General features: G+C 44.2%; 1 protein-coding gene and 1 long non-coding RNA gene across 2 annotated transcripts in view; both read left to right on the top strand.

Annotated features, from left to right (window-relative positions):
* Nucleotides 1-2,248: 2,248 nt before the first annotated feature.
* CAPN9 (calpain 9) overlaps nt 2,249-25,305 on the top strand; it is a 30,256-nt gene continuing 7,199 nt past the window's right edge. Inside the window, exons 1-17 of the mRNA XM_081855835.1 lie at nt 2,249-2,746; nt 8,074-8,143; nt 9,901-10,019; nt 10,375-10,508; nt 11,934-12,102; nt 13,824-13,907; nt 15,068-15,153; nt 16,481-16,558; nt 16,762-16,922; nt 17,971-18,128; nt 19,392-19,600; nt 20,255-20,291; nt 20,553-20,633; nt 20,991-21,048; nt 22,036-22,100; nt 23,602-23,670; nt 25,140-25,218. Coding sequence (XP_081711961.1) covers nt 2,399-2,746; nt 8,074-8,143; nt 9,901-10,019; nt 10,375-10,508; nt 11,934-12,102; nt 13,824-13,907; nt 15,068-15,153; nt 16,481-16,558; nt 16,762-16,922; nt 17,971-18,128; nt 19,392-19,600; nt 20,255-20,291; nt 20,553-20,633; nt 20,991-21,048; nt 22,036-22,100; nt 23,602-23,670; nt 25,140-25,218 — 2,005 coding nt within the window. The 5' untranslated portion in view covers nt 2,249-2,398. The remainder of the gene's footprint in view (nt 2,747-8,073; nt 8,144-9,900; nt 10,020-10,374; nt 10,509-11,933; nt 12,103-13,823; nt 13,908-15,067; nt 15,154-16,480; nt 16,559-16,761; nt 16,923-17,970; nt 18,129-19,391; nt 19,601-20,254; nt 20,292-20,552; nt 20,634-20,990; nt 21,049-22,035; nt 22,101-23,601; nt 23,671-25,139; nt 25,219-25,305) is intronic.
* On the top strand, nt 8,703-9,700 carry LOC309338583. Its single transcript, XR_014154978.1, has 3 exons — nt 8,703-8,792; nt 8,981-9,346; nt 9,543-9,700. It is a non-coding gene; the product is annotated as an uncharacterized lncRNA (long non-coding RNA).

Here is a 25,305-nt window from a genome sequence, read left to right as displayed (position 1 = left end):
CGAGAGACAACAATGTCTCTTTTTCGTAAGTGGTCTTTAGGGCTGGGTTATTATATTCCTGGCTAGCAGACAATGCCTATTGAGAATTTGCCTTCTCCTCCCTCCATCCACAAGTCTATTACTTATTCAAAAGCATTGTAGGGCACCTAATATTTTTTTAAAAAAAAAATCTCTAAGGGGTGTTAATGTGCATTTACCTGAATCAGAGATACACCTAGAAGGTATTAAGGGCTAATGTTGACTCTTTCAAATCTACCTGACCCTGCTTGTAGGAGGCCAAGATTTCTTGTGACCTGAAAGGTCTCTCCACCCCACCCCCACACCTTTCACTACTTTGACCTCACAAGTAAGTTTCCAGCTTGGGATCTAGTATTGCCAGACAGGTGGAAATTATAAAGCATGTACAAGAATACAGGGCTTCCATATAAGGTACAAGACCCTTTGTACTCTTATAAAAAACAAGAATGAATGAAATTATCAAGCTGCCCATCTCTGCCCATCACTCAGGAGTGTGGAGTGTCTTCATTCCAGCTTTTCCTATGCATAGTCTCAGGTAGGGAGTTGGTACCCAGCTCTCTTCCCACCCCCACCCCCTTTTTACTGTGATTGGTAAGACCTAGCCCAGGGGTGAGCAACGTGCGGCCCATGGGCTGGATGCGGCCCATGAATACCATTTTATGCGGCCCATGAATACCATTTTACCAGCCCCCGAGCAGCCCCTGAACTGAGCCACCCGCTTGGCGAGTCCCCCATGCACTGCGCTAAATTGGCGCAGCACGGTGTGGTGACTTGCCAAGCGGTGCCGGAAATCACGTATGCGCATATGCAGATACCAGAAATCATGTCTGCGCATGTCCAGATCCCAAAAATCGCTTCTGTGCAGGTGCAATTTTTGTCCTCTGGGCATGCGCAGAAGCGATTTCAAGCGCTGCAGACATGCGCAAACGCGATTTCTGGTGTTGCACTGTGCCAGTCCAGCCCACGGACGATCTCCGTGGGAGTGATCCAGCTCATGGCTGGTAAACCTTGCCAACCCCTGACCTAGCCAATCACAGTGAAGCTGCTTTTGGTCAATCTACTTGTGCACATAACATATGAGCATCAACCATTGGCCTGCAGTCAGGGGTGGAGGAAGAGGGGTGCGGTGGGTGCGGGCCACCCTGGGTGTCACCACTGAGGGGGGTGACAGAATGCCGGGCGGCACTCACTGCGGGGCCTGCAGCGTGCCTGAGCCACACGTCTCTCCTGGGAGAGACACGGTAGCTTGGGCACGCACAGGCTCCGTGCTGCCCAAAGAGTTCGCCCGCTGCCTCCTCCTCCCCAGCTGTAGGGCTGCTGAGAGAGGAGGCAGCCAGACTCCTTGGAGGCCCTACTGTGTGATCCGCCCCAGGCGCCTGAGCTGCTCCCTCCGCCACTGCCTGCAGTGCACCTGCCTGCTGTAGGATCGCACTGCGCTGCTCAGTGTCGCTAGAGGGGAGGATGTGATTCGAGTGGCAGCTAAGAATCAGCTCAACACCATACTTTTATTTTTCTATTGTTGTCAAATGAACTGGACTACGTGCATGTAGCTAACTGTATGTGTCTTAGGCTGTCTTGGAGGTTTCGTTGGGATAAGGGGGTTGTTGCTGTTACTGATATTATTTTTTGTATCTTTATTTTAGATGTTATGATATATGTGGAAATTGTTCAGTGTGTACTTTTTGATGTTTTATTTATAGTTTATGAATGCTTTTGTTACGTATGTAATTATGCATATATATTTTTACATATTGTAAGCCACCTTGAGCATGGTTTGGAAAACTGGCATACAAATAAAATGATTGTGTGTCTGCATTGTGGGCAGCCTTTAACCCAGGAGTATTCAGCATTTTGGACTACACTTCCCATCAGCACCTGCCAGCGTGGAATTGTAGTCCATAACATCTGGAGATATTGGCTACCCCTGGTTTAATCTATAATAATCTGGTTCACTCTATCATAGGGAGCTGTGAAATTATAGGCAGATAGATTTTTGTGCCAATTAACATTTCTCTGAGTCAGCGAGTGCCTCCACACCCTCCCCTTATCACTCAAACATGAAGAAACTGCCCTGACTTTTCCTTCTGGGTGTAGCAGATTCATGATACATGGCCAAACACCAGAGTTATCTCTGTGCCACCCTTTGCGGTTTCTGAGTTAACATACCTGAGGGAAAGTATCCAGCAAACCGGAACACTTGAAGAAGCCAAACAAGTTCCCTTTTCTGTTTGCTCTCAGGGTGTTCCTTTCTTTTATTGTTTCTGGTGAATGTGACTGTCAACCTGCCATTCAAACAGGTGCAAAAAAGGAGGGGCTGCTTGCACAGAAGAAGGTTTTCTCTTTCTTTCGCCCACTTCCCTAAAGGTCTGGATCTTCTTGCATGCCACAAGGTGCAATTGGATCCTATAATCACTCCTTGTTGTTGTTTTGCAGGGCTGGCATTTTCCAGGAGCTGTCCTCTCAACTCTTCAGCCCCTCTACCTCAGTTATACCTGCTACAGGTGGATTAAGAACAATGCCTTACACTTTCCGGAACTCGAGTCCACGGGCTCCCCCCGCCCCCCAAAGCGCTTCTGCCACTCACTCCACTGGCCAGACCTACAAGGAGCTGAAGCTTGAATGCCAGCAGAGGGGGACACTCTTTGAGGATTGTGACTTCCCAGCCAATGACGCTTCCCTTTTCTACAGTGAGAAGCCTCCCGTCCCCTTTGTGTGGAAGAGGCCTGGGGTGAGTGCAATTTCTCTTTCTGTCAGTCCTTCTCCCACTGTGTAGAATCTTCTGCAAAATGAGACAGCTAAACTTCTATTTACAAAAGACAAGTTTCTCTCCCTCAAGGTTCTAAATATAGATATAATGGCCCAACATTGTAAGAAATCAATATTGTAGTGTGGCAGCAGCTAAGTTTGAAAATCCCTGACATCAGGCACCTTTTGGGCAATTGCTAGAAACATTTTTATCCAGGCAAGCCTATATAGACATGTGGCATGCTGACATGTGTTTTAATCTGGTTTTTAGCTTATTGTTGATTTTAATTATTTTTAATGTTTTCAATAGCTGCTTTTTACTGTTCTGTTTTTACTGAAAATTTCTTGTTTTATGTGCTCCTGGTTTTTACAGCCAAGTGGTATATAGATTTTGGGAAATAAATAATTCAAATAAACATGTGTTTGGGCACAGTAATAGACTGGATCAAACTGAGACTCAAAAAGGTGGGGGTCCTGTTGTGATTGATGGTTCATTCATCTGGATGAATGAAGTTGAAGTTCATTGAAGATGAGGTTACACTCCCCCTAAGCTCAGGGGTTTTTTTTCTGTTTTAGCTGACATGTCAGCTGCAACCTTACCTAAATGGAGGTATCTTGGCCGCTATTACCAAAGCACTGATAACTTATAGGATGCTTATGAAAGCCTATGAGATGGCAGTGAAAGCTGCAAATAAGTTTTACTTCTCAGCTTCCATTGCATCCACCAGCTCTTGACCAACGCAACTTTTTAATTAGGTCTTTAACATGTAGCCTAGAGGACTGCCTTTAAAAATGACCCCCAAATTTCAGTTGGTCTGGAAAACGGCCACAAAACTATCAAGTGAGACTAGTGGATTTGACCTGAGCTTTGGCAACTGAACCAATCACCAGACTATTTCTCAGCCCAATTTTAAAGTGTTGATTTTGCCCTTTTAAAGCCCTAAAATCTCAGGCCTTCATACTAGCCCACCTTTGCAGTGTTCAAATCCCCAGTCAGCCTGCCCTGGAGCTCACTGGGTAATCTTGAAGCAATCATCACCTCTCAGCCTAACCTACTTCAAAGAGTTGTAGAGAGGATAAAACAGGAGGTGATAATGGTGTGTCATATATTGGGCTCCTTGAAGGCGAATGGAATAAAATAATAATAATAAATGGATAAAAATAGACAGAGATAACCATGCAAGTTAAGCCAGAGTATATTTGGAAACATGTTTGTTTTCTCCTTCTCAGAATGTATAGCACATGTGCATGACTTATTCCCAGCGTGGTGTATAACACGGAAATGCCTGCACCTATACTGTACCTTCAGACAGCAAACATGTATTTCGAATCAAAACAAATATATTTCACATTCCACACCTCCCATGGGGAAATCTAAGCTCCGTTCAGTGGATAAATAACTTGTAACCTACATCCTGTTATTCTTCCTTCCCATAGAAAGAAAAAGTCAACAAACTTTGATTTGCTGTTTAACAGGGATAAACAAACATCACAAATGCTTGATGTGGGTTGCTGTGGGGGACAAGCAGAGTCCCCCTTGTAGAATTTCATTTCATGACTTGATTCTAGAAAGTATAACAGATAGAAACTCTCTTTTCCTTCTTTAGAATAGAGAATAAGCTTTTAGGAATGCACTTTGTGGAGATCTTCGATTGCACAGTTGGAATCATTCTCTGCTTTAAGATTTAGGGCCACTGTATATTACTGTTTTTATTTTATTGCATAAAGGCAAGGGAAAAATGGATTATACCCCAAGGGTACAGAAAATTAGACACAAAGGTAAACATTCTGCAGGTTAAGATTTATTATGACATTTCTATTGCTTGACTGTCAGGTTGCAACCCTTCAGAAAAGCCAGGTGTGGCTTCTCAGGCTTCTTGCTTCCCCGCCCTGTTCTCTTTGCCTCCACCATCCAATCATGTGGTAATAAACAGGATGCCTTCCAAAGTGGGAGGAAGGTAGGCTATAGGACTGAGGAGAAAAATAGCAGGAAAAGCCATAATCCACCTCATTTCTTGCTGCATCAGGGAAATTAAAATCTCCAGGTAATAAACTGGTGAGTGTAATTGCCCTGTATTTCTGCCACAGGAGATGGGACCTTTGTAGCAGTAAGTTACCTCAGAAATCTCCTATTCCCACCTGAGCCTTAGTGAGTAGCAGGCTCAAAACAACAAACCCAAAACTAAACAGGGGAACAATCACCACTCTTTCCCCATCCCATCTGTGCCCACAGCTGATCTCCTTTAGGTAGGTTGGCCCATGTGCGCCTCACCAGAGCAAAGGCCCCCCAAAAGGCAGTTCAGCATAAAATTTGGAGATGCTAATTTAGAAATGAATCCTATGGATCATCAGTATGGGGAGGAGTGTGGCCAGGGGTGGCTGCTTAGTGGTGATAACAGGCCTCTCCTGTTCTTACTCCTTAGACCAGGCTTCCTCAAACTCGGCCCTCCGGATGTTTTCAGACTACAGTTCCCATCATCCCTGACCACTGGTCCTGCTAGCCAGGGATCATGGGAGTTGTAGGCCAAAAACATCTGGAGGGCTGAGTTTGAGGAAGCCTGGCTTAGGGTTTTTAATTTTTAAACCAGACTGCCAATGGATGCGTAACAAAATTTCAGACAGTATGCTTTCTGCCTGTGAACAGGAGGTGGGGGTTCAGACACCTATATAGCTCTTTGCCCCTCCTCATAATTAATGGAAGCAAGACATATTATTTCTCAGTTAGCAAATAAATGCAAATGTGTTTCTTTGCATAATTGGATTGAAAAAAAAATCAGCTTTTCCTGGTTCAGATTCTGGATTTTTCGTATGCACAATTTGGTTCCCCTCCCTCTTTTGTGCATTATATTTTAGGTGGACCACTCCATGGGTTGGGACGGAGGTGGCGCTGTGGGTTAAACCACAGAGCCTAGGACTTGCCAATCAGAAGGTTGGCAGTTAGAATCCCTGCGACGGGGTGAGCTCCTGTTGCTCGGTCCCTGCTCCTGCCAACCTAGCAGTTCGAAAGCACATCAAAATGCAAGTAGATGAATAGGTACCGCTCCGGCGGGAAGGTAAACGGCGTTTCCGTGCGCTGCTCTGGTTCGCCAGAAGCAGCTTAGTCATGCTGGCCACATCACCCGGAAGCTGTACGCCGGCTCCCTTGGCCAATAAAGCGAGATGAGCGCCGCAACCCCAGAGTCGGCCACGACTGGACCTAATGGTCAGGGGTCCCTTTGCCTTTACCTTACTCCATGGGTTACATGTTGCTGCCTCAAATTCTAGATGTCAGGCTTCAGAAATGCATATAGGCTTACCAGACCACTGCAATAAAGTAAATATCGCAATAAAGCGGGTCACATATTTATTTATTTTTAAATGTTTCCCAGTGCATATAAAAGTTATGTTTACACTATATTGTAATCTATTAAGCCAGGCTCCCTACACTCTTGTGGCCAGAAGAGGAGCGGCAGCAGTGGCAGAAGGCTTCCTTCCCCTGGAAGCCGCCAATCTGCCTGCAGCTGCACCCTCATCCTCCTAAGGAGCATGTCTGCGCAGTGCAATGAAGCGAGTTGTGCCTGTAGAGCAGGTCTAGAGGAATCCCTTGCTTATCCCAGTCTCCCTGCACTTTGTGCTGCATGGTTCAATTGCAAGCTCTGAACGACCCGGTGTGTTGAACAAGCAGGTGGTGCCAGTGATGACTGGGCTGGTTTGACTTGCCTTTTGTTCTCTTTAATCATGACACACCGGCCTAAGTAATGTTCTCCCCCCAGTTGGGCATTGAGCAGCAGGAATGCAGCCAGCCAGGTCACCTGCTCTCTGACATTTCCTTTGAAGCAGGGAAATGCTCTGGCAGAGGAAAAATGCCAGCCTTTGGCTCCATTCAATTTTTAAACTACCAGTAGCCTGTGTAAAGCTTGCAGCCTCTGTTAATTGCCTTGGCTGCCACCTTTATCCATCTTGCCCACTGTGTAGACATGGTCGACCTTTGTCTCCCTCGCTGGGGAGGAGGGTTCTGCTCCACAAGCACGTTCCTGCATTGGCTCCCTTCCCACGAAGCCTATGTTTGTCTGAGGCTTAATTTGAGCCCTGGACTCCAGACTCTCTCTGCATCCATTGTGACCTGTAAAGTAATTTTATTAGTACATGTGTATTTATCATCATGTATGGTCTCTTTTAGATAGAAAAGTATGCCTCCCCTCTTTTTAGCTTATTTTTAAAAGCAGACATTGGCAACCCAGGGTAAATGCTTGCCTTGAAAGCAGCTGATGCTAGGAGTGGTGTGATTGATGAGGAGGATGGATGAATAGACCCAAAAAAGCCCAGTCCTCCAAAGTAAACTGAAGTATAGGTGGGTTCCCTTGAGGCAAGACACAGCAATAACAGCAAGAACCTTTAATGAACTAACAGAACTGGACAACGGGGCAAAGCAACTGCTTATATACATTCTTGAAGGCCTGGGCCACTCCCACTCCCAAAGTGATTGGCTGTCTAAACTTCCAAGCTGCGAATCACGACTCAGAGTTCAAGGGCCAATGGCAGAGGCCCAAATCCTAAAGTGTTCTGTGATTGGACATCATGTATCGAATCAGAACACAGGAGCTCAGAATCCTTAGTTCAGACTCAAGCTCAGGCAAACACAGACCACTGAATACATAACATAAACACTGTAGGCCGTTGTCTTTTTCTGTGAAATTCCCTCTGAGAGCAATGGAAAATCCTCCAGTCTTGTTGGCCACTGAGCACCTTACTCTACTATTCAAAGCACACCACTATCCTAGCCACTCCAGGTTGTTCATGGCTGGGTGAGTAAGCAGAGAGAAGAAGAGAGGAGATATCAAACAGAGGCCCTCCTAAAAGAATCTGCTCTGGATTCTTAAGTGGACCGATTTGAAAGCTGCCCTGGGATCATGTCTGGACTTGAAAGGAGCCTAAAAATATTTTGTTAAAAGCTATTAAATATCCAAATGTGGTATAAAAGTCTTTAATCACTTGCTGTGCCTACGCACGAGTGCTAATATGCCCTGTGGTATTCCTAGTGAAGTCTCATAATTCAGGAAATCAACAGCAGTAATTTTCCATTTTCTTTTGGGTCGGACACCAGCAGCACAGGATCTTCATATATTGACAACGATGCCATAATATCATTATGGAGCCATAAATCTTCCAATGCACAATTTAATAAAGGACAGGACTTGGCAGATCTTAATGTCTGCTCTTTGCCCAAGGCTCCAGGTCTGTCATTGGGCAGAATAGACACACAGTTGCAGCAATGCACAGCAGAATATATTCCATTCAGAGCACTTACCTTTTTTTCCAATATTCTTCAAGGAAATCGTTAAAGACCCACAGTTTATTCTTGGAGGCGCCACAAGAACAGACATTTGTCAAGGGGAACTTGGTGAGTGTTCTTTCCCACTGAAATTGTAGCTGCCTTTTGCATGGAAACGCGAGTGTTGACGTGCACATGGTCACGCAACTAAAGTTCATTGGCTCTACTTTATCATTTGTGTGGGTCCTTTGCTTCACTTGTGTACAGTCACATCCAACGATTACTGGTAAATACAGAGAGCAGATTTCAGGCCTGCCTTTTTTCACCCAACATAGTGGAATCCATCATGCATTTGTATGTACAGCACAAAACCTCTACCATGCATCAAATATGATTCCTGGGCAGGACAGCTCACCTTACATATTTGATTCCCTATACCCAGTGCTTTTCTTTGAGTAAAAAAGGTGCTGGTACTGCATACCCTTGAGTACCTCTAGGGGAAAACCCACTGCCTATATACCATACAACCAGTTTTAAAAGAAAATATCTAGATAAACTGGAGTGCTGTTCAAAATAATGCCACACTGATGTGCAACCATAAGAAAAAGCATTGGAAAATTTAATAGCTACCCGTATTTTTCGCTCTATAACACGCACCTGACCATAACACGCACATAGTTTTTAGAGGAGGAAAACAAGAAAAAAAATATTCTAAACGAAACAGTGGATGTATGATTTTTGTGGTTCATGCTGTGGCCACAGACATGTGATCTGACCAGTGGCGTAGCGTGGGTTATCAGCACCCGGGGCAAGGCAAGTAATTTGCGCCCCCTAACCCATGGATTTGCGCCCCCTAACCCGTGGATTTGCGCCCCCTAACCCGTGGATTTCCCTAACCCCCAGATGTTGCGCCCGGTGCGGCCGGCCCCCCCTGCACCCCCCACGCTACGCCACTGGATCTGACAGTGAGTTTGGAGTAGCCCAATGCAAAAATCCTGAGGATCCATGTGGATCCATGCTTTGTAACCACGTTTTTGCACCACTGCGGCCCCAGGCAACAGTGGGTGCGTGATTTTTTTGGTGCAAGATGTAGCCATGGACATGCTATGTGATCTGATGGTGAATTTGGGGTGACCCAGTGCAAAAATCCTGAGGATCCATGTGGATCTGTGCTTTGTAACCACATTTTAAGTGGGGAGGGAAGGAAAAGCACTCAAGGGACAAGGAGCATGCGTGGGGTGGGTGGAGAAGGATGCTGCTAATAATGAAGAAGAGGGGTATAAGGGGAGAAGGCTCCTCTCCTCTCCCGCTTTGCTCCTTTAAAGCAAGCAGGCTCCGCTTTTCTCCCTCCTCTCCGCTCATCCCCGGCTTAGTGAGCTGAAAAACTTTGCTGCTATTTAGTGAGCTGAGTGGGGAGGAGAGAGGGACAGAGAGCCTGCTTGCTTTAAAGGAACCAACCGGACAGGAGCCACTTACACTCGTGTAAGCGGCTCCTCTCCTCTCCCGCTTTGCTCCTTTAAAGAAGCAGGCTCTCTGTCCCTCTCTCCTCCCCACTCAGCGGCTCTTCTCCCGCTTTGCTGTTTCAAAGCGAGCCACGGAGGAGGGAAGGAAGGGGAACCATGGATCCTCTGCTCACGACTGCAGAAGATCCCCCCCGCCACCCGTAGGCATTCCCTCCATAACACGCACAGATATTTCCCCTTACTTTCTAGGAGGAAAAAAGTGAGTGTTGTGGTGCAAAAAATACGGTAAGCAATAAAGGTTTAATGGGAATAATTTAACGGGGAGCTTTGACCTCCACTTTGTAGATGTGAATTCTAAAGAATTCCTGTTAATTGGAACCAGATGACAAGAGGAACCAGTGCTTTGTTCTATTTTATTTCCAGGTGACTGTTGGCTGCTGGCAGCTATAGCATCTCTTACTCTTAATGAAAGCACATTAGCCAGAGTAGTGCCACTCGATCAGGATTTTGGACCAGGCTATGCTGGAATATTTCATTTTCAGGTAAGACAACTCTTGTCATACATGTCCAAATGTCCAAGCCACCCCCACTACCTCTGTGCGATGGCATCGAGCCCAGTTTGGGCCAATCACTGTACCAGCTCCTGCTCTTTGCCCAACTTCCACCTTCCACCCAGACTGCCATGTGCAACAGTGCCCCCACCACTCTGTGTAGCCCCACTGGACTGAGAGGGAGAGTTTTGATTGCTCCGTTATTCAAGATTTGCCATTTGATTGCTCCAAGAAAATTAAGTGGGTTTTGTTGCTGGGGTTTTTTTTGCTACTGAAAGAAGTACAAATTACTGTGCTGCATATTATTTCACCTTATCAGATTATTCTGTTTACCTTTACCAAACAGTTTTGGCAACACAATGAGTGGCTGGATATTGTCGTTGATGACCGATTGCCCACTTTCAAAGACCGGCTGGTTTTTCTACACTCAGCTGATCACAATGAATTCTGGAGTGCATTGTTGGAAAAAGCTTATGCCAAGTAAGCCATGGGGGTTATGTGGTCTAGGTACTGTTCATGGTTTCCTTGGCTTTCACCACCTGCACCTCGTTGCTATCTGCACTCTTCTCTCACACTGTCATCTGTGTGGTCTGTGAAATTTGATTGTGAAATCAGATATTGAGGCCTGCTATTTTAGCTCTCTGTGTCATAAGGTCTACTACCACTGCTAAGGATCTAAAGAATGTTAATAACAGAATCATGGTAATAACCTTAAAATGGGGGGGGGAGGGATATGCAATAAATTCACCTCCAAATAACCCAGGGAATCATAGCTTACCTCCGATAATGCTACAGTTTTCAGCATCCTTAATTAAACCACAGTTCCCAAGGTTCTTTGAAGAAATGTAATGTCCTTTAAATGTGTGGTATGTAACAGCTGTACTATAAGTAGCTGCAGTGGTGTGCCTTTTGATTTACCGTATACTCCAGCCATGGTTTATTCACCTAGTTCAGAAATGGCCAACACTGTGCTTTTCAGATGTTGTTTCGGACTACAACTTCCATCAACTCCAGCCAGCACACCATGCTGTCCTAGCTAATGGGTGATTGCATCAAGGCACAATATACTAGGAACCTCTGCTGCAGAAACCTTTCAAAATATATTGGGCATGTACAAGAACTTGGAAATGCTTTGGAAGCAATCGTTGATTTCTGTAAGGCTTGTCTAAGAGACTTTCCTAGTAGGGGATAATTCCCAGTGCTCCCCCCCCCCATAAAAATGTTTAGGGGTACTCTCATTTTGACTCAAGCAAATCACCATTTTATAGTTCGAATCAGGAAAAATAAATACAGTAAATGGACAAAAGTACAAAGATTCACAAAATGTTTAGGGGTATATGTACCCCTGCGTATCCCCCAGAAAAAAGCACTGGATTATCCCAATCAGCAATGCAGCAATTGAAGTGGTATATAGTATGAATTCCACCCCTATTATCCAAGGGACTTGGAGAAGTTCTTGATCAAACATTCATCATCTGAGGCCCTTCTTCATGGGCTTCCTCCAAGAGAGGTCCAGAGGGTGGCAACAGGAAAATGGGCCTTTTCTGCGGTGGCTCCCAGTTTGTGGAATTCTCTCCCCAGGGAGGCTTACCTGCACCTTCATTACATATCTTTAGGCACCAAACAAAACCTTTCCTCTATAATCAGGTCTTTGGCCTTTAGCTATAAGTGGCATTTTAGAAGTTGGTGTGATGTTTTAAATGTATTTCTTTTCCCTCTTGGTTTTAATGTTTATATGTGGTGGGGGGGTTGTTTGTCCGTTTCTTTGGTTGCAAGTCATTTTGGGTTGCCCTGGACAATATAAAGCAACTAACCAATTTAATAAATAATGATAATGATGATAATGATGATGATGATAAGTTTTGTGTATATATGTGTGTGTTTGTTTTTTCTGGTTGCTGTCAGGTTGAATGGAAGTTATGAAGCTTTAAAAGGCGGAAGCACAATTGAAGCAATGGAAGATTTCACAGGAGGAGTTGGAGAAATGTTTGAAGTTAAAAAAGCTCCAGAAAATTTCTATGACATCTTAAAAAAAGCTCTGAAAAGAGGTTCAATGGTGGGCTGTTCTATTGATGTAAGTAAAATGATAAAGCTGAGTTCCAGGGGTTTTATCTGTGTAGATCTGTTTCGTTGCTCTGAATGAACAATTTCTCCAAAGTACTGAGTTCCCTGATGCATAATAGGGATGGAATATGATATACAGAATAATAGAATGGTAGATCTGGAAAGGACTCTGAGGATCATCTAGTCCAAGCCCCTGCAATGCAGGAATCTCAAATTAAGTTCCCATGACAGATGGGCATCCAATCTCTGCTTTAAAACCTCCAAGGAAGGAGAGTCCACCACATCACGAGAGAGTCCGTTCCACTGTCAAAAAGCTCTGTCAAACAAACTGCCAGAAAGTTCTTCCTATTGTTTAGTTGGAACTTGGATCCTGTTTTGTGTAACTTGGATCTATTGGTTCAGGTCCTAGCCTTCAGAGCAGCAGAAAACAAGCTTGCTCGAACTTCCATGTGACAACCCTTAAGATATTTGATGACGGGGTGGCACTGTGGGTTAAACCACAGAGCCTAGGACTTGCCAATCAGAAGGTTGGCGGTTCGAATCCCCGCGGCGGGGTGAGCTCCTGTTGCTTGATCCCAGCTCCTGCCAACCTAGCAGTTCGAAAGCACATCAGTGCAAGTAGATAAATAGGTACCGCTCCAGCGGGTTCCGTGCGCTGCTCTGGTTCGCCAGAAGCGGCTTAGTCATGCTGGCCACATGACCCGGAAGCTGTGCGCCGGCTCCCTCAGCCAATAAAATGAGATGAGCGCCATAACCCCAGAGTTGGTCACAACTGGACCTAATGGTCAGGGGCCCCTTTACCTTTACCTTTATTATATATAGTTAGTTAGTTAGTTAGTTAGTTAGTTAGTTAGTTAGTTAGTTAGTTAATTGCACTTACTAAAATCTAAATTTGAGAAAGAGCAGCAGTAACCAGTGGCTGCTCAGAAATCCTGCAGATTTCAGTGAGACTTTCTTCTAAGTAAGCATCCACACAGTTGCAGCCTAAGCCCCATACACCATTCATAGCTAACTCTTCTATGCTAGTCCATCTTCTTAACCCCATCTATATTTGAAGCCATTCACAGTACTCATCCGCAATGTGTTGCATTTGGATTCTGCTCTCAAGGAGCTCAGAGGACTACTTTGGCCTCACATGAATCCTGTAAGGTAAGTTAGGTGAGAGCTAGCAACCTGGGCAAGATTGGTTCATAGTGGAACAGGGATTTAGATCTCCCACAGCCCAGCCCAACATGCTAGCCCCTACACCACACCAGAGACCTCTTCTGGGGATCTATCAATGCCCCCAAGTGTTTGGGAAATGATTTGAGGTCTTACTTGCATTGTCGATTAACCAGCTTTCTAAATATTTTATATGTTATCACTGTACATTATATCGTAGGATTTTGTATTTCACGTTCCTTACCTGTAGCTGTTTCCAACTAAATCACTGCATACGCAGAATGATTTCTGCAAGCACAATAGAACATCCTCCCTTCTCCTTCTCCAAATCTGCTCTGGGGTTCCCCCCAAAGCTATGGAATGGATTGGGGGCAGGGAGACGGGAAAAAGGAGGGGAAGTTTCATTCTGCTTGCTGAAGATGTTCCATGTACAAAATGTTTTCCTTGGATACAACCCCTCTCTTCTAAATGTGGTCACTCACTCTTCTCACTCTTACATATATGTGCGAATAAATACATGATGTTACTTCAATAAGACTAGTATTTTAAACCTATATTTCCATGCCTTAGACCAGCAGTGCAGCTGAATCAGAAGCTCGTACACCCTACGGACTTATAAAAGGTCATGCCTATTCAGTAACTGGTATTGATGAGGTAAGTGGCTTTTCTGTTGTGGTTTTTCTTGCTGTGAAGAGGACGGAACCTATTTTTATTTAAAGGGGAGGAGTGGTTGGCTTCGGAAACCAAGCCTGTTTATCCTATGCTCAGAGATAGTTGTAATATAATATGCTTTTGAATTGCTGGGGTATTGTTTTAGTTGGCTTCACACAGAGTGGGCAATTCATGCCCATTATTGGGAATCTCTCCCAAAAAAGAGACCCAACTTTATGTTCAGGTCTAAAGTACCAGGGACTTGGTGATTTGCTTTGTGAAGAGAATGTCATCCAGATTAATTGAGTTACTGAGCATTTTAAAGAAAAACTGCTTCTTAGTTTAAGATGTCAGGATGAATGTGGATGATTAGATTCTCCATAGGCTAAAATTCTCAAAATAGATGCTGTATAATAGATGCTGGGGAACCTTTTTCATCCTGGAGGCCACATTCCCTTCCAGGGGCCACTTGCCAATGATGAGCAGGGCAGAGGCAACGGTTGATAGAATAACAGATGCACATTTCACCTTTGTACAGTAGGCTAATTTTTACGCTTACACAAATCCATCTCTGTCTTCCATCCAGATAAGCAAAAATAACAATTAGAGTTCAAGTACATATTCTAGCTGAATAAAAAACACTCTGTGTACAAAGCTGAGCTAGTAAGCAGTGTGCTCTGAGGACAGGGATGTTGTCTGAGGATAGTTCTGGCTGCCAGAAATGAGGACCTTGAGGGCTGCATCCAGCTTGGGGTTTCCCACTCTGCTTTATAATCCTACTAAATTCAGTTGAACATCTTAGTTAGGGAAGCTTTTAATGTTTGAAGTTTTGTTGTGTTCCTTTATATTTTGTTGGAAGCTGCCCAAAGTGGTTGGGGCAACCCAGTCAGATGGGAGGGCTACAAGGAATTTGTTGTTGTTGTTGTATTTGTTGTTGCTATATTAAGTCAAGGTAGCCAGGGCATGCTCTAGAATGTTTTCGGACTACAGTTCCCATCAGCCTGGGCCAGCAAGGCCAATGGATGATGGGAGTTGTAGTCTAACCATATGTGCAGGGCATCATCCTGGCTGTCCTTGGATTAAGCATGTGAGTCTTTTTCTTTTCTTTTTGCACTGGAAAGCTGTTCTGTATTCTTTCTCTTTCTTGCCTTCATTCTCACTAGGTGGACTACCAAGGCCGGAAGGTGAAGCTCATTCGAGTTAGGAACCCATGGGGTCAAGTGGAATGGAATGGCCCTTGGAGTGACAAGTTAGTATATTCACTGTTCCAAGAACTTTTAACATACACAAGTTCTGCAGATGGGGTGGGGGAACAGTTATTGAAAACACAACACGCTCATGGGATGATAAGCCATTCTCAGAATACCCACCGGAATAAATGGAGTGCATTTACCTAATTCAACTGATTTCATTGATATCACCCATTATTTAGCAGCTGACATTTTGGATGACACAGTAAAGTACAGGCACTGAAGCGGAATATGCAATGGCTAAACATCACTAGTGTGATAAAATACCGTATCCACGAGTGAACGGCCAAGGTCAGGAAATAGCTTCAGCATTAATACTGATGGACAAAGCAATCCTAAGTAAGGGCTGAGAGGTGCGGAGTGACAGATTCACTGCTGCATCCAAGCCCCTGCCAGCCAGAGCAAAAGGTAAGGATCAGGTCCTTCTCTGAGAGCCATAGTTGTCAACTTTTCCCTTTTCTTGCTAGGGATCCTATTTGGAATAAGGGAATTTCCCTTAAAAGGGGGGAAAAGTTGAGAGCTCAACCTACTCAGTGGATCTGTCTAGCCAAGCTGGAGCCACCCACCCTAAAGATGCCTCTTTCAAAAGGGCTTGCTACTGTCAGCATCGCCCTTGAGCCAGTGCCACCAACTGGACTCATCCACTCAGCCCCGACTGGGCTAGGCGAGCTGGGTAGCACTTCCTTCTGCACAGGAACAGGTCAAAGTGCTGTGGACTCACAGCTTAGAGTTGTGAGCACCGGATTCACTTCCACAAGAAGACAGTCATCGCACAGCAGAGTATAGCAGAGCATAAACGACTCGGAGAGCAGCTCTGTAGAATATCTTCTTTATTCTATCTACAACTATAATACACAACTATGTACAGAGCTAAATGAGGTCTAAACGAAAATGCTGAACTGCACTGAGTGTCTGCAGCTGCTCTTAGCAGCAACCTTATCTATACACACGATCTCTCTCTAACACTCAGTCTCTCTCTCTCTCTTTGATGTGAGGCTGGAGCAGAATAAGTAGAGAGCAGAAACTGCCCCCTCCTCTCTGGAGAATCAGCAGAGAACATCAGCAGATTCTTGGATATGGGAGGGGTGAAATCTCCTCAGCTACATGTGCTACATTCAAAGCACATTTAGTGTAGTTTAAGGTTGCTGGGAACTGTTGCTCTGTGAGGGGGGGAACTACAGTTCCCAGGATCCTTTGGGGGAAGTCATGCGCTTGAAATGTGTGTTTCATGCACCTTGAATGTATGGTGTAAACATGCCCGAGAGTTTGGCATGCACAGCACTCTGTGAGCTCCAGCAGGCTGACGGCTATCTCCTTCTCTTCAAGTTCTCCTGAATGGCGTTCCGTCAGCCCATCTGAGAAAAAACGTTTGTATCAGACAGCCCTAGATGATGGAGAGTTCTGGTAAGTGAACATGCTGATTCAAATGATAACTGCATTAAAGCAAGAGCAAACCAGGGTGCCTTTTTCGTGGTTACTTGGTCCTCCTCACATCTCAACAAACACATGAGGGGAAGCAGAAACACGCTTACAAGCATGTAATCTTCAGCATGTTGATATCCTTCACAGTCCTTCATAGTGTGATCTCTCTTTCTTCTCTTATATAGGATGAAGTTTGATGATTTCCAGTCTCATTTCGACAAAGTTGAGATCTGCAACCTGACGCCTGATGCCCTTGAGGATAATGCAGCACATAAATGGGAGGTGATAGTTCACCAAGGCAGCTGGGTCAGGGGGGCCACTGCTGGAGGCTGCAGAAACTTCATAGGTGTGCATCTGAAATTTCTTGCCACGTTTTTGTTCTCCGTGGGAAGACCTTGCTTCTTACCCATCCTTCTTCATCATTGTTCAAACAGTGAGGCCCAACTCCACATAAGCTTAAATAACTGCTCAGCTCCATAAATACTTTTGATGGCTTTTGATGCCACTGTTTCTATTTGACATTGGGAACTTCAGAGTATCATCATCCTTATTAAGAGGCTACAGCTTGTCAAAGCTAAGCTGAGCCAATGGTCTGCATTTCCTTCCTTGGAATTCCCCTGTTGACAGCAGCAGGGCATGTGACAGGGCAGTAGTGAGGCTGGGTGCACTTGTGGGACTGATTGACTGGGTAATGGTGATCTTACTGGTGCACAACCCTGGTCTCGCCACCATCACCACCACACAGGTAAGTAGCAGCAGTGGCGGTGTTGAGAGGGCGGCTCTACCCTACCACAACCGCCACTACTGCCCATTGATGACTCATTGATTTTCAGATTCACAACTTTTGACTCAACTCAGAGGGGAGCTGTCAGTTCCAAGCCTTTGTAGAGTGTTTGGAAAGAAATATGGTGGGTTCATCAAGATGCTAGTCCACAGTGCACAGACAGTGTCTGCAGGCTCCACTGCTGGTCTTCATGAAAGGCAGGAGGGATGAGCTCTTCTTAATAGTCCAAGTGATGCCCTAGTGGTAGTGAAAATAACTGATCTATTTTATCAAGGAAAGATATTTTATTATTAGGTTCTTTCAGAGGAGGGAATTGTGAATAATTAATGGCATTTTCCAGATTAACATTGCTATGCATATTTCCAGCGTATTTTATAACGATGTGCTTGAAGCAGACATGGCAATGTTGAAATATGCTTTTGTGACTAAACATAAACATACTGATTTTAATATACAGCCATAGCTTTGAATGTGCTCTCTCCCTCTCCCTCTCCCTCTCCCTCTCCCTCTCCCTCTCCCTCTCCCTCTCCCTCTCCATACCAGAAAAATGGGAACATGCGTTTTCTCTCACTCAGTTTGTTTTTCCATTCTTTTTCTCTCTAATTTCCAGAAACGTTTTGGACAAATCCACAGATCAAGCTCCAGCTGACAGAAAAAGATGATGGTCAAAATGAATGCACATTTATAGCCGCTCTAATGCAAAAAGACCGCCGTAAACTCAGGAAGCAGGGAGCTGAAATGCTAACCATAGGTTATGCCATCTATGAGGTATTTTCCTCTCCAGCAATGTGATGGTTCGCTCTGGGCAGGGCCAAGGTGAACACCTGACACAAGACACATCTTTGATGTGGTGATAGTCCCTCAGCCTTTCCCCTCACCTTTTGATGTGACTTGCAGCTGAGTCACTTCATCACTATATGTTGTGTGTTTGTTTCTTAATTTTATCAATGTTTCATTGTTTTTTAATGATTGCTTTTTCCTTGTTTTTAGTGGTTCTTATTTTTATCTGCAAGCTAAACTTGAGTCCCTATCAGTCCTGTGTGTTTGACAGCTGCAGGTGCTCACTTTTTTCCTTGCTGCACTGGCACTGCACTACCAAGATAGGAAACCCCTCAGAAATGTGGGTGGGGAGCTTTCCAAAAAAACAGTGGCTGTGTAAATGCTCTTTGCCCTGGTACAGGAAAAGCATTCCCTTCTTTAATTTTCCAGGTTGTGAAAAAGAATGGCATATAGTGGCCATTCAGAAGAAGATGATTCATGCGGCATGAAGTTAATTCATAGTATGAAGGTTAAGTTCATATCCCTTTGCCGCACACTTCAGCTGTTGCAAAAAGAAGGGCAGAAATAAATGGGGGGGGTGTCTGCCTTTTTGCCCCCTTGAGCTCCTCTCTGGAGGAAAGGCAGGGTATAGGTGCAACAGATAATAATAATACAATATGTAGCCATCTCCTATTTAACTTTGAACTGTATAGTTCAAAGGATTCAGCTAAGTCGTCATGTGCATGGAATGAGATATGCTCTTGCAGTGGGTCTTTCCATGCTTCTCCTCACTCCCCCCCCTCCAAGTCTGCCCTAGAGAGTTTGGGGAACCCCCAGAACATGTTTAGAGGGTTCTTAAGGGAGAGAAGAGGGGGAAACTCTTTACACAAGCTGACCTTGTTCCCCATGCATATATCCACTTAGTACAACACACTGAAGACCCACACTTGATATTCGTTTTGCTGTATAAATGTATGGCAATACACTAAGGCAGAGGCTGAAATGAAAGGGCAGTAGACCAGCGTTGGAATCTGGAGTTTGCATTCTAATAGGTGTGACTTTGGGCTCCAAACATTGGAGGGGAGAGTGCTCTGGCACTCAGGCCCTGCTGACAGGCTTCTCCACAGGCATCTGGTTGGCCAGCAGGGAGAACAGGATGCTGACCTCGATGGTCCATTGGCCTGATCCAACAGGCTCTCCTTATGTTCTTATGCTGTTATATCTGCCAAGCTAACAGATGAATAATGGGGTCAATCTGAAATCCAATCGCAGAGCCCCAGTAACGACGAACAGTTGACGAAGGATTTTTTCCGCTACCACGCATCCAAGGCCAGGAGCAAAACCTACATCAACTTAAGGGAAGTCTCTGACCGATTTGCGCTGCCACCTGGGGATTACGTTGTTGTCCCTACCACGTTTGAGCCACACCAGGAGGCGGATTTCTGCCTGAGGATTTTTTCTGAGAAGAAAGCTGTCGCGAAGTAAGTACGACCGCCAAGTATTGCATCCATCTGATGGAAAAATTCCAAGTTCAAGTTTACATTTGCAACCAGCTCCTACCAAAAGTTTGTAGTGGAGCTTCATGTGTCTGTGAGTGGGTTAGTGATTGGGCCATAATCCCCAGCTTCCTTTTTTTAAAGAGTAAGTTGCTAGCATTTGTAGAACCTGGGACATGAACCAATGTATACAGACGATCACTTCCTCTGGAGGCATTTCAGTGCATTCAGAAAGAAAATTGTGAGCCTGGGCAGAGGAGCATCGGCCCTTATTCCTGCGCTCGCCCAGCCCACAGCCCATTGGCCCACTGGGATGGGGGTGGGGCAACAGTCACCCTGTGACCAAGATGGGTGGCACCCTGGTCCCAGGAAGCCCCACACTGGGTCACAAACCCTGCCCACCTCTTGGAGGGGGTGAGCGGTAATTCCCATTACATCACTCCCAGCTTTCTACATTCTTACATTCTTACATTCTTACAGTGTGTAATGGAGGTATAAGGACCTACAACCACTTTTTCCCCATAATGGGCATGAGGTACTCTTACATTGTACACAGTACACTGTCTCTGGTTGTTGTTTTTTATAATGTTCCACATAGAAAATCATATAAAAACTTGGATTTGCATTTGTTTCTCACAGGGAGATGGATGGAAATGTTGACATTGATCTGCCAGAGGTATGTCACCACATTTAAATTAATAATTGGGCCAATCACCATACTCAAAGGCATTACTTTGTACTAAGGTTACTCGTGATTGTTTTGTTGCATCCGAGATTATGGCAACACCAGGTGAAAATAAAGAAAAACTGAGTCCATCAAACCCAATGTTAAGAACATGCCTCTTTTTCCAAGGTGCAACCCCAAAGGCAGTAAGCAGAAGCATTAAAATAAGGTCATTGTTGTTTTTCTCCAATAATAATCTTTGGGTTGTTTTAGCTTCCTGAACCATCTCCACCCCAAGAAGAAACAGAAGAAGAGAAGCAATTCCGGACATTGTTCCAACAGATTGCAGGAGAGGTAACAACATCCAAACAACAACAAAAAAAATCATATTCAAGCAGAACTCTGGGTGATCAGGAGGGCTCAGTTCAGTGGCAGAACACCACATTTTGTATGCAAAGGCTCCAGGCTCAATCCCTGATGCTTCTAGGTAGGGCTGAGAAAGACCCTTGTCTAGAACCCTGGAGATCTGCTGTGTATATATAGACAATACTCAGCTAGATCCCCTAATGGGCTAATTTGGCATAAATTTCTGTGCACCTAATTTGGACTACATTGTCATGATTCAGAGCAGATTTCCATGAATGCACATTACAGGTAGATTGCATTTTAAACCTGCAAACCTGCCAACTGCCTTCATTTCATCCACTGTAGGACATGGAGATCAGCGCTGAGGAACTTGAATATGTTTTGAATGCCGTACTGAAAAAAAGTAAGTGTTGTGAAAGCCCAATTGGCAAATGATTTCTTATGCTGCATAGTGATGGGAAATCCTGCACAGTGTGCACAATAGGTTTATATTAGGCGAAAGGAAAGGGGCATCGTTCAGTCAGTACGATATCAGCTTTGCGTGCAGAAGGTGCCAAGTTCAATCTGGCATCTCTGATTAGGCCTAAGAGATAACCCCGTCTGAAATCCTGGAGAGCATCTTAAGTCCTTAAGAAATGGAAGGAAGAGAAGGTCCCAGCTAAGGAAGGATGGATAACCAAGATGATGGACTATGCCAAAATAGCGAAAATGACCATGAAGATCAGACACCAAGATGACAAGAAATTTAGCAAAGAGTGGGGGGAAATTTATAGAGTACCTTAAAGAGCACTGTAGATATTTAAAAACGTTAGCAGGATTATTTTAACACTTGTAATGCAATAAGACTAAAATTTAAAAAAGGATATAAAATGAATTTGAAAAATGTAATTAGATGCGATAGAAAAAAATAGATAAATATTGGAAACCAGGGGTAGGGGTTGGGGGGAAGTCTGTGGATTCAAGTAATCTGAGGTGTAAAAAATTGAAAATGATTTAAATATATAAGAATACTGTTAAAAATTGAAAAATGAAATATTTAAGAAATCCTGGAAAGCATCTGACAATCGGTATAGAAAGCTAGGTTATAGTACCACCAAACTGCAGCTCTACATAAGGAAAATCCATACGTTCACCTTTCTGCTTAGTAACCATACATTTAAATCACATGACTTCTCCCCAAGAATCCTGGAAACTGTAGTTTCACCCTCATAGAGCTACAATTCCCAACACCCTTAAAACACTATGGTCCATGGGATTCTTTGGGGGAAGCCATGTGCGTTGAATGTGTTTTCCATGTACTGTATGGATTTGTGCTCTTTTAGCCTTGGGTGGCAGAGCAGGGCTGTACAACAATGAATTTGATTTTATGATAGTGATTGTTCTCTTGCAGCAAATAACGTCAAATTCAAGAAAGTAACTCTCCTCTCGTGTAGAAACATCATTTCCCTAATGGATGTATCCTTTAAAATCGAGTGTGGGAATTTCCTCGGGTGAAACAGATACAAAGTTTTATAATAATCTCTACAAGATTTTGCTTTCTCCAATATATAAAAATATGTTTATGTGTATCGGAGGAAAACTTAAGCAGGGTATGTCTTTGGAAGTCCTAATGACTTTGCAGCTTTTCTTATAAAAATTATAGAAATGAATTTTAACAAAATTGTATTCACAAAAGCATCTTCAAGAGCACTGGAATATTTCTGATTCAGACCTAGCCCAGGTTTTTTTTATTGTTTGGCATCTCCAAACATTTCCATTCTACCATAATATCATTTACAAGTAGGATTGGTTGCTTATTTAAATAACTCAGGACAAGGGGATGCAGAGTTCTGTTGTGTGTTTTCATTCACTGAATTATTTGAAGACTTAGAGAGGGCATTGGTGACATTGTATTGCATTATATTGTTGCACGCCACCTCAGTCTCCAAGCCGTGTGAGATACCAGGGGTTCTAGGTGCTTACCCAGGATTCGTGTCTCCTTTGGAATGAGGGACAGCGGAGACTGTGGTGTCTTTATGATATATGGTTTATTTACACATATGTACAACCTGAGCCTACGATGGAGGGGCTCACAGCAGCAGCAGCCCGCTAAAGTATTGCTTCTTCCACAGCCACAGCCTTGGATTCCAACAGAAGTCAGGTGTAGCTCTGTCTCTCAGCTGCCCAGCCTGCAGCCTGCCCACTTCTAGCTCATATAAAGCAACTCTCAACTCTGCCCTTTGCTTTCTAACTACCAGCTCTAGTACAGAGCTACAGTGGTGCCCCGCAAGACGAAAAACCCGCTAGACGAAAGGGTTTTCCGTTTTTCGAGGCGCTTCGCAAGACGAATTTTTCTATGGGCTTGCTTCACAAGACGAAAACGTCTTGCGAGTCTTGCGATTTTTTTCACTCCCCCCCTTTTTCTAAGCCGCTAATAGCCGCTAAGCCGCTAATAGCGCTAATCCGCTAAGCCGCTAATAGGGTTGCTTCGCAAGACGAAAAAACCACAAGACGAAGAGACTCGCAGAACGGATTCTTTTCGTCTTGCGAGGCACCACTGTACTTCCTTTGTTACTTTAACGGTCCATGACCTCAACTCTGCCCTTTGCTTTCTAACTACCAGTTCTAGTACAGTACTTTGTTACCTTAATGGTCCATGACCTCACTAGGAAGCTAGCCTAGCTATTCCAGAAATTGAATCTAGGCTGGATCCTGGATTTAGAAGGGGGCTCAAGCATACAGCCTACACCCCACCCCAACACATAACAATATGTTAGCAACAGGGCTTGTCCAGGCTTTGTGCATGTGTTTTCTACAGCATGTCCTTGATGCAGTAAGAGTGCTCTGCAGCAGTTAACGCTGATAGGACAAGGCTGTTAGTTCAAAATATTTAACTGCATGAATAAAGTAATAAATGCAGCCTGGTTTTGGTATTTTACACAACTAGTATTGTTTTCCTCAATGTGGACTGCACCAGGCCAGTGGAAATGGGAAACTCGAATTCAATGAGTTCAAAATTTTCTGGGACAAACTGAAGAAGTGGATTGTAAGTTAATATAGAGTCATAGTTTTCTCTGTTGTTTGGTTAGGCATTTTTGAAGTAACTACAAAGCAATTTTAAAGACCCATAAAACTTTCATATTAAATCAGTGCTCTTAAAAATAAAAAAGCTGTTTCTAGGAAACATTCTTTGTTTGCTTTTGTGCCAAACCGCAAAAAGTTTACAGGAAACATTAGCAATATTTTTTTAAAACTTGAGCAAAAAAAAGGATTTTTTAAAGGTAATAAATGTCAGAACAAATGTTCCTCAGAAGGAGGCCAACAAAATAAATCTTTAGCAAAAGACATTGCTTGGACATAATATATTGCTATTGGACATTCAGCCCTTGTATATCAACGGGGAACGGGTGGAGAGGGTGGCGGAATTCAGGTTTTTGGGAGTGACTATCGATCAGGGCATGACTTGGAGCGCAAATACCACTGCTCTGGTGAAGAAGGCCCAGCAGAGAATTTATTTCCTCAGACTTTTAAAGAAGAACAATCTGAGTGAGAGACTGCTGGTGTCCTTCTACCGAAGCTCCATAGAGAGCATTCTCACATACTGTATTTGTGCCTGGTTCTCCAGCTGTACAGCTAGGAAGAGGAAGGTGCTCCAGAAGGTCAAAACCACAGCCCAAAGGATTATTGGTCATCCCCTCCCATCTTTGGAAGAACTGTACGGTTCCCGTTGTCTTAGGAAAGCAAACAATATCCTGCAGGATGCATCTCACCCGGGACACAGTCTGTTTGTACTACTGCCTTCTAGCAGGAGATACAGAAACATCAAGTCAAGGACAAATAGACTGAAAAATAGTTTCTATCCAAGAGCTGTGGCCTTCTTAAATGCAGTAACTCGATAGTGTGACCTGGGAGTTTGATGGGTGTGGGTGTGGGTGTGGCTGGAATGTGGTTTGTTTGGTTGTTGTTGTTGTTTTGCTTTTGTTGTTTTTAAGGGATGGCATCCAATTTCGTTGCACTTGTGCAATGTTGCACTTGTGTAATGACAATAAAGAATCTATCTATCTATCTATCTATCTAAGATGAAAGTGCTGATTCATGATGAGGAGAAAACACTGGTGACCTGCCAAGTGCTCTGGGGAAAAAGGGTCATCCCATTATTCCTGCAAAATCTCAGTGGCCATTTTGGGTGCTGTCATCTCGTGTCATCTTGGGCCATACTCCAGCCCCGAAAAAGTGCTTTTTTGAGGCTAGAGCATGGTGCAGGTTACGTGATGTGCCCAGGAGCATGTCCCAGAAGCCGCATGTCCCAGTTTTGGATCTGAAAAAGTTGGACAATATACAGTCAGCAACAAGTGAATTTTTAATTAGCCAGTCAGAGCACACAGGCTGATGAAGCCCAATATAAAGGAGCATTTGGATGTCTTCTCAGAAGTCTTGAAACAATTAAGTGACCCATCAACTCTTCCTTTCTCAGTGGGGTTACAAATAGTTTTCTCTTTTTGTTCTTTTGTTCAGGGTATTTTCCTTCATTTTGATTCTGACCACTCCGGCACCATGTCTTCCTATGAACTTCGTCTTGCTTTAAAAGCAGCAGGTACCAATTTTTTCCTCAAAGGCTGGCCTTGGCAGTAGGTGAACTTAGGTGGCAGAGGTGGCAGGAGAGGTTTGGAGAGCAGGAGCA

Source organism: Podarcis erhardii, assembly GCF_964252035.2.
Source record: "Podarcis erhardii genome assembly, chromosome: 3".
NCBI lineage: Eukaryota > Metazoa > Chordata > Lepidosauria > Squamata > Lacertidae > Podarcis > Podarcis erhardii.
This window is presented reverse-complemented; position numbering and strand designations above follow the sequence as displayed.